The sequence below is a fragment of the Peromyscus eremicus genome, chromosome 8a (genome assembly GCF_949786415.1).
Source record: "Peromyscus eremicus chromosome 8a, PerEre_H2_v1, whole genome shotgun sequence".
In the NCBI taxonomy this organism is placed as follows: domain Eukaryota; kingdom Metazoa; phylum Chordata; class Mammalia; order Rodentia; family Cricetidae; genus Peromyscus; species Peromyscus eremicus.
The window spans coordinates 97,872,317-97,884,403 of NC_081423.1; the positions used below are offsets into that span (position 1 = coordinate 97,872,317).

Below are 12,087 nucleotides of genomic sequence, written 5' to 3' on the forward strand. Positions count from 1 at the left end.
GAATGCAGCCCGCCTGACTCACCAGCGCCTCCTTCCTACCTGCGCCGCCCGTCCATAAAGCACTGCCGGCTCCCGCCCGCCACCGCCCGTCCTGCTGCCCCTCCGGGCTCGCCCGCGCGCTCAGCTCTCAGCTCGACCCAGCGCAGCCCAGGCCCCCAGCAAGGTAGGTGCCGTTCCCTCCGGGAGCAGGCGCCCAAGGGCACGCCGCCTGCCCCCGTGCCCCGGGACGCCAGGGCTGGCAAGGAAAGGGAGTACCCACTCCTGCCCGGGGCCGCGTAGAGAACCTGCCTGGCTTTTGTTTCCCGGTTCCTTCCCTGAAGATTGGCAGGCCCTGGCTCTCTCTGCCCATGCTGCCAGGACAGGTGCCAGGCTTGCCAGGGTGTGAGCAGGGGGCAACTGGGAGCAGGGTGGTTGGGATGAGGGAAGGATGATTGGCCATCAGATGCCCCTGCTAAAGGAGGACACTGGGTAGGTGTGTAGTGGGAGTGGGTAGAGGCTGGGGGCTCAGCGGCCCCCCGGGTGTCTGCCTCCCCTCTGTGATCTGCTGTGTGGTGACCCAGTGCATGCGGGGGATGTGGGGAGTCCCTAATTTTCCTCTTGGCAGGCCACCAGCCTGCTCCCTTCCCAAAGCCCACTCCAGGCGCCTTTTCTCGGGGAGCTTTCAGAATCTCACCCAGCAGCCCTGCAAACACGGCCCCGCTCTGCACTCCTCCCCACAGTCTCTGGGGGTAGCCTTCTGGCTGTCACCGTGGCCTGGGACTCCAGGTGGTTCCCAAGAGCAGGGACAGACCTCTTCCTTCCCCCACACAGACTTGCCACACCCTGAGCACAGGCTTCTACCCAGGTAGCCCGTTTGTTTCTGTCCTCATCAGAAAAGTGAAGACTGAGCGTCCTAGGGGCTGTGGGCAGGGGTGGCAGGAAAGGAGTGTTTGATTACTTAACCCTGACTTCCAATAGGTGACAGGGCAGCTTCAAGAACTGCTGTCCTGTCTGCTCCGCCCAGCCTGCCAAGGCCACATACTCTGATGGCATCCACAGTCCTAATCTTTATGTGAAATCTCATCGTTTCTATAATAGGTCACTACTTTTAGAACTTTTAAATACAAGTTGAGTCAAAGAAAGCAGAGTGTCTACCTAGGTCTTTAATTGCCATTTTATAGCTTGTGTGTGTGTGTGTGTGTGTGTGTGTGTGTGTGTGTGTGTGTGTGTGTAGGTTTAGTATGGAATCTGTGCTGTCCCCAAATCCCCCACCAGACCTTCCCAATGCTGACTGCTGGATGGGGAAGCCCCAGAGCCTCCTGTCCTAAAGCATACGCAGACAAGCCTCTCCTGCAGGGGTCCTGTGCAGATGGGGTGGTAACACTGGGCTAAAGTGTTGGGTATGTGTTGCTGTCTCGGCTGTTGGTGACAGCTCCATGTGCTGGGCCTGTGAAAAGAGCTGGATTTGTCTCTCCAGTGCCCATACCTGTCTAGGTAATGGTGCCCCCAGGGAGGCCAAATCTGCAGCTTGCATTGTGTAGCATGTGGGTGTGGTGCCTACGCCCAAGGCTGCAAGAAACTGATTTCTCCCAGGAGCCACCCCTCTGCTGATTCAGGGCTCCCTTCTAGCCACTGCCCTGCTAAGGTGGCTTCTCTATGCTGGCTCTGCCTATGGATATGCTGGGGCTGCTGTATGCCTCCCTGGAGACCATGCCTTGGATGCAGGGGACAGTGTACCCTACTTTATTTTCTGAACAGAAAACTCTGGGGCTCTCCCTGCTCTACAAACTGGGGTTGCCAAGAAAGAATCCAAGGAGCAGGGTCAGTGGATGTGGCCTTGTCTGGGTCCCTGGGAGTCCTGGTCCTAGAAAAAGAAGTGTGACCCTGGCCTTGCCAGGTGGTGGTGGCACACGCCTTTCATCCAAGCAGTCAGGAGGCAGAGACAGGTGGATCTCTGTGAGTTCAAGGCCAGTCTGGTCTACAGAACAAGATCCAGGACAGACTCCAAAAGTTACACAGACAAACCCTGTCTTGAAGAAAAAGAAAAAAAGAAAAAGAGGTGTGACCCTGGCCTTTGCCCTCCTCTATGCAGGCCTCGGCAGCTCTGGGTCTAGCTTCTTTCTTTACAAGACTTCGGGCTGCCCATCTTGTCAAAGACTTGGAAGGTTGCTGATGTACTGAAATGGTTTGATGGTGAGCCAAAGGCCACCGTGTGTATGAGAGTAGGCAGCAGGAGCTTCTAAACTCACCCCGGGCCCTGCTCAGGGGCCCTGAAAACTCAGCTCTGGGGTAGGTAGAAGTTGGGAGAAAAGCAGGCCATTTAGATGCCACACTGAAGAAGCAGCAGGCGGTGTAGAACCCAGGCAGCACCACTCCCAAGCCAGGAGCTCCCCTCTTAGCCCCACTCTTCTCACAAAGAGCAAGACAGCTGGTCCAGAGTGGGCAGCAGGTAGTCAGAGCCCCTGTGAAGGGCACCCACTTACTGAGAGACCATATTTTTGCCCACTGGGAATGGACGGGCAAGGACAGAATAAAAGCTCACCCTACCCTCACTGAGACCAGCTCCAAGAGACCTAGTAATGGATCAGTCTCAGAACCCATAGTTCACCAAGGCCAGAGAGGTCTTCCTCAAGCAGGGCAGCGGTATCAGGGGTATGTGGTCACTGCTGGAATGGCAAGAAAGGGGTGGTGGAGCAGACAGGTATAAGACTACTGTCTCTGTCATTCACAAGCAGAGCACCCCCGGTGGTCACCTAACCCATGACAGCCTCCATCTATCTCTTCATTCTCATGTGCTCTAATGATAAGCATGATCCACCATGCCCAGGTTGAACCTCCATTTCCACACTACGACAAGACTGTCTCACCTGCGGAGCTCTGGTGGGGATCCAGGGAGCCGATGCCACAGACCAAGCCTATAGAGGCATCGTGTGTCCTTGTTGTGGTCTTACAGGAAGAGGAGGATGGCAGGGCCATGTTCCAGCCTGTGGGTGAAGCTGCTGCTGGCAGCAATGTTGAGTGCCAGTCTTCCTGGAAACATGGGTAAGTCCGAACATCCCCACGGGCCGCTCTAGGCACCTCTTAAGACATGACCCTGCAGAAGTCAGTCACTCAACAACTGACCCCTGACCGTCACTCGAGCTGGAGAACCTGAGGGTCCATGCCCTTCACCTCTGATAGTTGTAAGCCCTCCTTGGTGGCTGGGAATAGAGAGGGAGGTAAGACGCCCATTCAGAGTCAGAGTTGAGGCCTCAGTTGTGGAGCTATGAGCGTTAGGGGAACCTGGAAGGAGACCACTAACATACCAACTACTCTCTTGGGTGTCCTCAGTTAGGAAATGGCTCCTACCAAGTTTTCCCTGCCAGGTGAGGTCATGTTCATTTCTTAGAGAAGACTATGGTGGGAATATTTACACCACAGAAACTGACAACCACAGGGAGTCGGGGCTTCCCTCACCTCCTCAGAACCATTGCTAAACACTGACCAGGGAACCATGGCCTGGAGTCCAAGACAGCCCTTACTGTGTGCTCTGGTGCAGCTAGTCAAGCCTTATTGTGATTCTAACTAGACAGAACCCAGGAGAGCCCAACAACCTTTGTGTAAATTGAGGGCTTTTGTTCACTTACTGAGAACCTTCTGTGTGCCCAGCCTTGTGCTAGGCACAGGGTCCTGTGATAAATAAGACAGATAGTCCCCTCCCTAGAGGAGGTAGGTTCAGGGGACAGACCAGTCCCCTGGCAACAGTCTAGGAAACACAAGCCATAATGAAGAGGGCCTGGCAAAGGGCAGGGGATGGTGGATGTGGCCTGTCACAGGAGTCTGGACAGATGGGAGCTTTTGTAGGGCCTAACAATTACAGCCAACCTTTTGACATCGAGACAAGATGTCATCTACAAAGTTCACGCTTGAGAACTACACAATCAAGTTACCAAAAAAGAATAATAATAATAAAAAAAAGACTCATGATGTTTTAAGGAAGTCTGCCGTTGTGTATTGATCTGCACTGAGGGCTACAAGCTAGACGTGCCTGGAAAGGCTGAACGGCAAGGGTGGTCCATCCAGCGAGGGTGGTCCATCCAGCGAGGGTGGTCCATCCAGCAAAGCCCGCACTTCCGTTTTCCCTCTCCATCCTTAAGTAGAAATTTCCAGGTTCGAGGCCTGCTCTGCTCATCCCTAGCTGTGCTGTATGGAATAGACCGTTTTCTCCTCTATAAGTTTGGGAGAGAGAATCCACACTTCTCTGGGGTGAGGGTGCAGTTGAGGAAGGATGGTCCCTGGTGACCTTCATGTGCCCTCTGCTCACCAGCCAACCGCTGCAAGAAGGCTCAGGTGAAGAGTTGTACGGAGTGCATCCGTGTGGATAAGAGCTGTGCCTACTGCACAGACGAGGTGAGCCACTACCGCTAGGTTTTCTGGGCCAGCCTGAGGCACCACCTACCACCCCACGCCCCACCACTGGCTCTGGCCAACTTCACTCTCTCCGCTGGCCCAGCCTAGCCCCGGGCCAGATGGGTGTGGGAGAAGAGGTGAGGGTTGGAAGTATCAGGAGGAAACCAACCGGGATTGGGATGACCAGGGGTTGGCCATCACCTGCACTGAGCCCATCTGCTTCTGGCCAGCTGTTCAAGGAGAGGCGATGCAACACCCAGGCGGAGCTTCTGGCTGCAGGCTGCCGGGGAGAGAGCGTGCTGGTCATGGAGAGCGGCCTTGAGATCACAGAGGTGCCTGGAGCGGGGTGGAAGGCTGGCTGGGTTCTCCACGTGTAAGACTGGCTGGTTCTGAGGACCATGGTGCCCCAGAGTGACCTTCTAATAAACTGCCCCACTTCCTTGGACACAGAACACCCAGATTGACACCACCCTGCACCGCAGCCAGGTGTCTCCCCAAGGCCTGCACGTCCGGCTGCGACCGGGTGAGGAGCGTAACTTTGTGTTCAAGGTGTTTGAGCCCCAGGAGAGCCCCATGGATCTGTATATCCTTATGGACTTCTCCAACTCCATGTCTGACGATCTGGACAACCTCAAGCAGATGGGGCAGAACCTGGGTATGGCCACAGTGTGGAGAGGAGGGGGTGGGGTGGAGTTCGCCCAGCCAGCTCAGGAGGCCAAGACACAGGACAGCTGCACATAACCTTGTGGAAAGACAAAATATCTGAGCACCCCCCACCTACCCCCCCACACACACACCTCAAAGAGCCCCCATCCACAGAGGGAGATTCGGGCCAGACTCTGCCCACTATTAGAGATTTCACAGGAGGCCCAAGAATGGCAAGGAGCCAAGCCATCTGGCCCTGACAAAGAGGGAACCCCATGCCACAAGGTCGTGGGTATGTCAGTGGTGCAGAATAACCTGAGTTCAGTGCCAGCTGCCTCACTATTTCTTTTCTTTTCTTCTTTTTGTTTATTTGCTTCTTTTGTTTTGTTTTGAGACAGGGTCTCTCTGTAAAGCCCTGGCTGTCCTGGAAGTCACTCTATAAACCAGGCTGGCCTCAAACTCAGAGATCCACCTCCTCTCCCTCATGAGTGCTGGGATTAAGAAGTATGCCACCACGACCTAGCTTGTCCCACTATTTCTAAAAGCACAATTCTAAGTCCCCTCCAGTCTCATTCCCCCAACTGTACATCTGAACAAATGGAGCTGTAGAAATGGTTCTACAGGGGCCGGAGAGATGGCTCAGTGGTTAAGAGCACTGGCTGCTCTTCCGGAGGACCCAGGTTCAATTCCCAGCACCCACATGGCAGCTCACAACCATCTATAGCCCCAGTTCCAGAGGATCTGATCCCTCTTCAGGCTTCCATGGACACCAAGCCCCCTCATGGTGCATAGACATATATGCAAGCCAAACACTATGCACATAAAATAATTTTTTAAAAAATTAGAACAAAAGCTATGAGTCCATGAGGTGCTGTTCAGCATGCAGTGTTTACAGGAGGTTGCATTTGCCGGCTTCCTGCTTCCTGAGCCAACACGGGGTCCCCTGTGGGGTTGCTGGGACTCAGCGGTCTTTCTTTTTTCCTGATGCCTAGCCAGGATCCTGCGCCAGCTCACCAGTGACTACACTATTGGATTTGGAAAGTTTGTGGACAAAGTCAGTGTCCCTCAGACAGACATGAGGCCTGAGAAGTGAGTGGCTGAGTGGGTCTGGGTGGGCAGGGGTCCTGGCCATGTGTTCTACCTCCTCTCATGATGGCACTTAGAGTTCTCCTCTAACCAGAATGAGTCATGGGCACTGGAGCATGTGGGACCTGACCCTTCCCTGACACTGGCTCTATGTCCACCTCTGTCCAGGCTGAAGGAGCCCTGGCCCAACAGCGACCCCCCATTCTCCTTCAAGAATGTCATCAGCTTGACAGAGAGTGTGGAAGAATTCTTGGACAAACTGCAAGGAGAGCGCATCTCAGGCAACCTGGACGCTCCTGAAGGGGGCTTCGATGCCATCCTGCAGACCGCTGTATGCACAGTGAGTGTCTGGAGGGACCCTGCCAGCCTAGACCAGGGCTGCAGCCTTCTGGGAAGGAATAAACTGCTGATGGCCTGTCCCACCACCGTTAGGCTCAGAATCCCTTAGGGGGGGTCCCCAGAGGCCTGGACCCCATTCCTTAAGATCACCAGACATTCCAGTGGCCCTTCCTTAATTCTAATCCTAGTTTTGATATGCTGGGAGTCAGGGTCCATACCTGAGTGAGTAGTCACAACCTGTTTTTGTATTGGCCAGTGAGGCAGACATGGGTCTAGTCGTTCTGGAATATTCAGGGTCCTGACACTAGTCCACCAGATCATCTCCCACATCTACAAACTGCCCAATCTCCAACCATGCTGGCAGGTAACTATTTATTTATGTGTGTGCATGCCACAGTATCGAGGTGTGCATGCAGAGGTCAGAGAACAACTTTTAGGAGTCAGTTCTCTACTTTCCCGTGCTCGAGGAATAGAACTCAGGTTACCAGGTTTGAAGACAAGCACCGTTACCTGATGAGCCGCCTCTCTGCCCCAGTGCTAGCAGATAAAACGGTCCCTTGGTTTTATGCCTACACCATTTTTTTCCATTTTGAAAATAACCTATCCATATTGCAGATAAATTAGGAAACAAAAATTGCCTATAACTCCACCACAGCCAATAGCCATCCCCTCGATAGCTGTCGGTACAGTCTGTTCCTCTTTCCACATCTTATGTAGTGGGATTGTTTTACCTATAATTCTGAAACTCGACCTTTTTTTTTTTTTTTTTTTTTTTTTTTGTTCTTCACTTAATACTATCATAAGTGGAGTTTTTGAAACCATGCTGTATAAAGCCAAGCAGGGTGGTATATATCCGAAATCCCAGCAGTTGGGAAATGAAGGCAGGATCGTCAGGAGTCCACGATCACCCTCAGCAAGCTACTGAGTTCAAAACCAGCATGGACTACATGAGATCCTAAAAAATAAAACAGGCCAGGCATTATGGTGCACGCTTTTAATCCCAGCACTCAGGAGGCAGAGGTAGGCCGATCTCTGAGTTCAGCTTGGTCTACAGAGTAAGTTCCAGAACAGCCAGGGCTACACAGAGAAACCCTGTCTCATAAAAACAAAAATAAAACAAACATAAAAATCCCCCAAAATTGTGCTGGATGTGGTGGCTGTAATCCCAGCACTCAGGAGGCTAAGGCAGGAAGATGACAAATTTGAGGTCAGCCTGGGCTATAAGGCTTAAAAACAAAGTCACGTAGCTGGGTGGTGGTGGCACACGCCTCTAATCCCAGCATTTGGGAGGCAGAGCCAGGCAGATCTCTGTGAGTTCGAGGCTAGCCTGGTCTACAGAGTGAGATCCAGGACAGGCACGAAAACTACACAGAGAAACCCTGTCTCAAAACAACAACAACAACAAAAAAGAAACAAAAAACGAAGTCGCCCTATGTGCTCTTTCAAATTATTTGCCATACACTGCTGTCCTAGTCAGTGTTCTATTGCTGCGAAGAGACACCATGACCACAGCAACTCTTATAAAGGAAAACGTTTAATTGGGACTGGCTTACAGTTTCAGAACTTTAGTCCATTATCATCATGGCGGGAAGCATGGCGGCACACCGTCAGACATGGTGCTGGTTCTACACAGTCATGGAGAAGGAGCTGAGAGTTCTGCATCCACACCCACAGGCAGGAAGAGAGGGACGCTGGGCCTGGCCAACAAGGCCACACCTACTAATCCCTCCCAAGTAGTGCCACTCCCTTGACCAAGCATTCATTTAATACATGAGCCAATGGAGGCCGTTCCTATTCAGACCTCTACAGCTGCTCTAGGTCTTTCAGTCTGCCCGTTTCATTTGGCATGGTGCTGTGCACATTTTTCCTGTGCATCTAAACTATTCTTGCAGTGTGGCTGAGGGCTTGGGGTAAGGAGCTGTCCCAGTGTATGAGGCTTGACTCTTTCAGTGGTGCCCATGGTGTGCACACACGTAGTGTGTACACACTCAGCACTTGTTTCCCATCCCTCATCGTCACTGTCCGGTTTTCACTGTGGTCATTCACATGCTGCCATGATGGCACATGCTGTTAATCCTGTGGCTTCGGTCCAGCCCCCTGTTGGCAACTGCTCCTCTTTCCTATATGATGGAGGAGTGTAAGTCCTCAGCAAGCAGCCAGCTTAGTGCGCGTGGCCATCCTTGCCTTCCAGAGGGACATCGGCTGGAGGGCTGACAGCACCCACCTGCTGGTGTTCTCCACCGAGTCTGCCTTCCACTATGAGGCTGATGGTGCCAATGTGCTGGCTGGCATCATGAACCGTAATGATGAGAAGTGCCACCTGGATGCCACAGGCACCTACACCCAGTACAAGACACAGGACTACCCATCTGTGCCCACACTGGTGCGCCTGCTCGCCAAACACAACATCATACCCATCTTTGCCGTCACCAACTACTCTTACAGCTACTATGAGGTGTGAGGCCTGGGCCCCTGGTCAAGTGGAGACAGGGCGGGGGGCGGGGGGGGGGGGGAATGGAACTTCTCAGACCTCCCTCCCTTCCCAAAGCTTCTGGGTCCCTAGGAGTGGGCTCTGGTGGGAAGGTCCCTCGCCCATCCCCCAACTGAACTCCCAAGCAGCTGAGAGGGTGGGTCCCGGAACACACTAGCAGGCTCAGTGCCTAGTTTTACTGTGTGCAGAGTAGGACTGATGAAGATACATTAACCCAAGGCCTGTGTCGTCTCCTGCAGAAACTTCATAAGTATTTTCCTGTCTCCTCACTGGGAGTGCTGCAGGAGGACTCATCCAACATCGTGGAGCTGCTGGAGGAGGCCTTCTATGTGAGAAGCCATGTGGGCTGCAGAGGTTGAGCCCTTCTGGGACAGGGGAGGAGAGTGGGCAAGAAGGTTGGCACATGAGTCTGGGATAGGCCATGAGGCAGGGTCTCTGGCCAGCCTTAGGAGCCTGAGGAGTCTGCTAGACCGTGGCCCTAGGCTCACAGGGTCGGCCATTGTGATCCCATACACACTCACATCTGTCTTCCATGTGAGTTGGGATGAAGAACAGTCAGGCCAAGGCCAGGGTGGGTGAGCCCAGGCTCCACACAGATCCCTGATTACTTCTTCTCCTTCAGCGAATTCGCTCCAACCTGGATATCCGGGCTCTGGACAGCCCACGAGGCCTGAGGACGGAGGTCACCTCCGATACATTCCAGAAGACAGAGACGGGGTCCTTTCACATCAAGCGGGGAGAAGTGGTACGCTCCCGTGGGCACAGTGGAGCGGGCGGTTAGGCATAGCATCCAGGAGTACGTCTTCTGACAAGGGACACGCATGGCCCCTGGGGTTCAAACCTTCTGGCATTGTCCTCTTGGATGAGTTTTCACAATCCTCTGCTTTGTCCGTATGGTGGGAGTAAGTAAGAATGTACAGTGCTAAAGACTGCTGAGATGAGCCAGCAGGCTAATGCGCCGGAGCCAGAGACTCTTGTTCTGACACTAACAGCTACTGAAAAAAAAAAAAAAAAAAAAAAAAGAAGGCATCCACAGCCCTACCAAGGGCAGTTGGGGAGCTAGGGATCAGAACACAGATCCATCCCAGAAGCCTGAAGGCCAAGGGCTTTGGGCACTGGTACCCCTGATCATCAGGGCAAAGCCTGCCTTCGCTGACAGCAGGATCCCCACAGGGCACATACAATGTACAGCTTCGGGCAGTGGAGGACATAGATGGGACACACGTGTGCCAGCTGGCAGAGGAAGACCAAAGAGGCAACATCCACCTAAAACCGTCCTTCTCCGATGGCCTCCGCATAGACGCGAGCGTCATCTGTGATGTGTGCCCCTGTGAGCTGGTAAGATTCGGTACTGCTGTGAGGGAGGGGCTGAGCCAAGCACCAAGACCCTGCGTAAATGAGATGGAACCTTCTGTGGGCACACATCCCTGGAGAGCTATCCCAAGTCACAGAAAACAGCAGAAACACCCAGTGGCAAAGCCAGACATAACAGAAACACCTGTAACCCAAGCATTCAGGAGGCTGGCAAAGAAAACCACAAGTTTGAGGCCAGTGTGGGCTATATAGAAAGTTCCAGTCGGGCGTTGATGGCACACACCTTTAATCCCAGCACTCAGGAGGCACAGACAGACAGATCTCTGAGTTGCCAGCCTGGTTTACAGAGCAAGTTCCAGACAGCCAGGGCTACACAGAGAAACCCTGTTGAGAGAGAGAGAGAGAGAGAGAGAGAGAGAGAGAGAGAGAGAGAGAGAGAGAGAGAGAGGAAAAACTAAAAGGAAGTTCCAGACCCACCTCAGCTACATAGCGAGACCTTATCCCCCATCCCCAAATGTGCCCAATGTCTCATGTAGCAGGCTTTTTCTTTTGAGCCACCAGCCAGCCCTCAAATCATGACATGGAGATTTGTATTTTGTTATGAATGCTCAGCCTTGTCTTATGCTCCACCCACTAGTTCTTTTTTTTTTTGTTTTGTTTTGTTTTGTTTTGTTTTGTTTTGTTTTGTTTTGTTTTTCGAGACAGGGTTTCTCTGTGTAGCTTTGCGCCTTTTCCTGGAACTCACTTGGTAGCCCAGGCTGGCCTCGAACTCACAGAGATCCGCCTGGCTCTGCCTCCCGAGTGCTGGGATTAAAGGCATGCGCCACCACTGCCCGGCAACCCACTAGTTCTTATAACTTAACTTGTTTCTCTTGATCTGTGTTTTGCCTCAGGGTTTTTTACCTTTCTTCCTGTCTGTATGTCCTACTCTGTCTGGCTGTCTGGCAGTTGTCTGGCTGGCTCGGGGCGTGTCCCTCTCTTTCTCCCTCATTCTCTCCTCCTTCTCTCTTGAGCCTAGCTTTCTCCTCTTCCTTATTATCTCTGCCCACCAGCCCCGCCTATCCCTCTCCTGCTTAGCTATTGGCCGTTCAGCTTTTTATTAGACCAATCAGGTACCTTAGGCAGGCAAGGTGAAACAGATGCAACACATCTTTTTGTTTGTTTGTTAGTTTGTTTGTTTGAGACAGGTCACTCTGTAGCCCAGGCTGGCCTTGAGCTCACAGAGATCCGCCTGCCTCTGCCTCCCGAGTGCTGGGATTAAAGGCGTGCGCCACTACCGCCCGGCTCAAATGTGACCCATCTTTACATAATTAAACAAATGCAGCAACATCAATGTAACACACCTTTACATACACAGTTAAAGCAATATTCCACAGCACAAACAATTGTAACATGTCTTTACATAGTTAAAATAATACTCCACAACATGTGCACACACCACGGTCTTGTTGCAGCAAAAGGAAGTGCGGTCAGCTCACTGCCACTACAGAGGAGACTTCATGTGTGGACACTGTGTGTGCAACGAGGGCTGGTGAGTGGGGGAGGGGAGCCTACCCTGAGATGTTCAGCCGTAGGGCAGCCCCGGGGTATCCACTCCACTAGGGGTGTGATGGCAGATCCTAGGAAGGGCTGGAGGAGGGGAACGGGACACTCGGCTGTTGTGTGGGTCTACTTCAAACTATTTAGGATGGTCCTTCCTTACTGAGTCTGACTCAGTCTGTTCTGGGCTTGCTTTATTCTGCTTGCTTGGTGGGGTTGTTTGTACTGGTCTATTGCCATTGCTGTGGTAAAGTTTTATTGTGTAGGGCAGACTGGCCTCAAACTCCGTCCTGTCTCAGACTCCC

At 52.8% G+C, this 12,087-nt stretch overlaps 1 protein-coding gene across 3 annotated transcripts in view; it reads left to right on the top strand.

Moving 5' to 3' along the window:
- The first annotated feature begins 2,936 nt into the window (after positions 1-2,936).
- Positions 2,937-12,087, top strand: part of Itgb4 (integrin subunit beta 4) — a 31,344-nt gene continuing 22,193 nt past the window's right edge. For all 3 annotated transcript variants that reach the window (XM_059272132.1, XM_059272131.1, XM_059272130.1), the window contains exons 1-11: positions 2,937-3,021; positions 4,286-4,368; positions 4,599-4,700; positions 4,819-5,023; positions 6,006-6,102; positions 6,268-6,439; positions 8,630-8,893; positions 9,169-9,258; positions 9,552-9,674; positions 10,103-10,267; positions 11,698-11,774. In XM_059272132.1, coding sequence (XP_059128115.1) covers positions 2,943-3,021; positions 4,286-4,368; positions 4,599-4,700; positions 4,819-5,023; positions 6,006-6,102; positions 6,268-6,439; positions 8,630-8,893; positions 9,169-9,258; positions 9,552-9,674; positions 10,103-10,267; positions 11,698-11,774 — 1,457 coding nt within the window. In that variant the 5' untranslated portion in view covers positions 2,937-2,942. The remainder of the gene's footprint in view (positions 3,022-4,285; positions 4,369-4,598; positions 4,701-4,818; positions 5,024-6,005; positions 6,103-6,267; positions 6,440-8,629; positions 8,894-9,168; positions 9,259-9,551; positions 9,675-10,102; positions 10,268-11,697; positions 11,775-12,087) is intronic.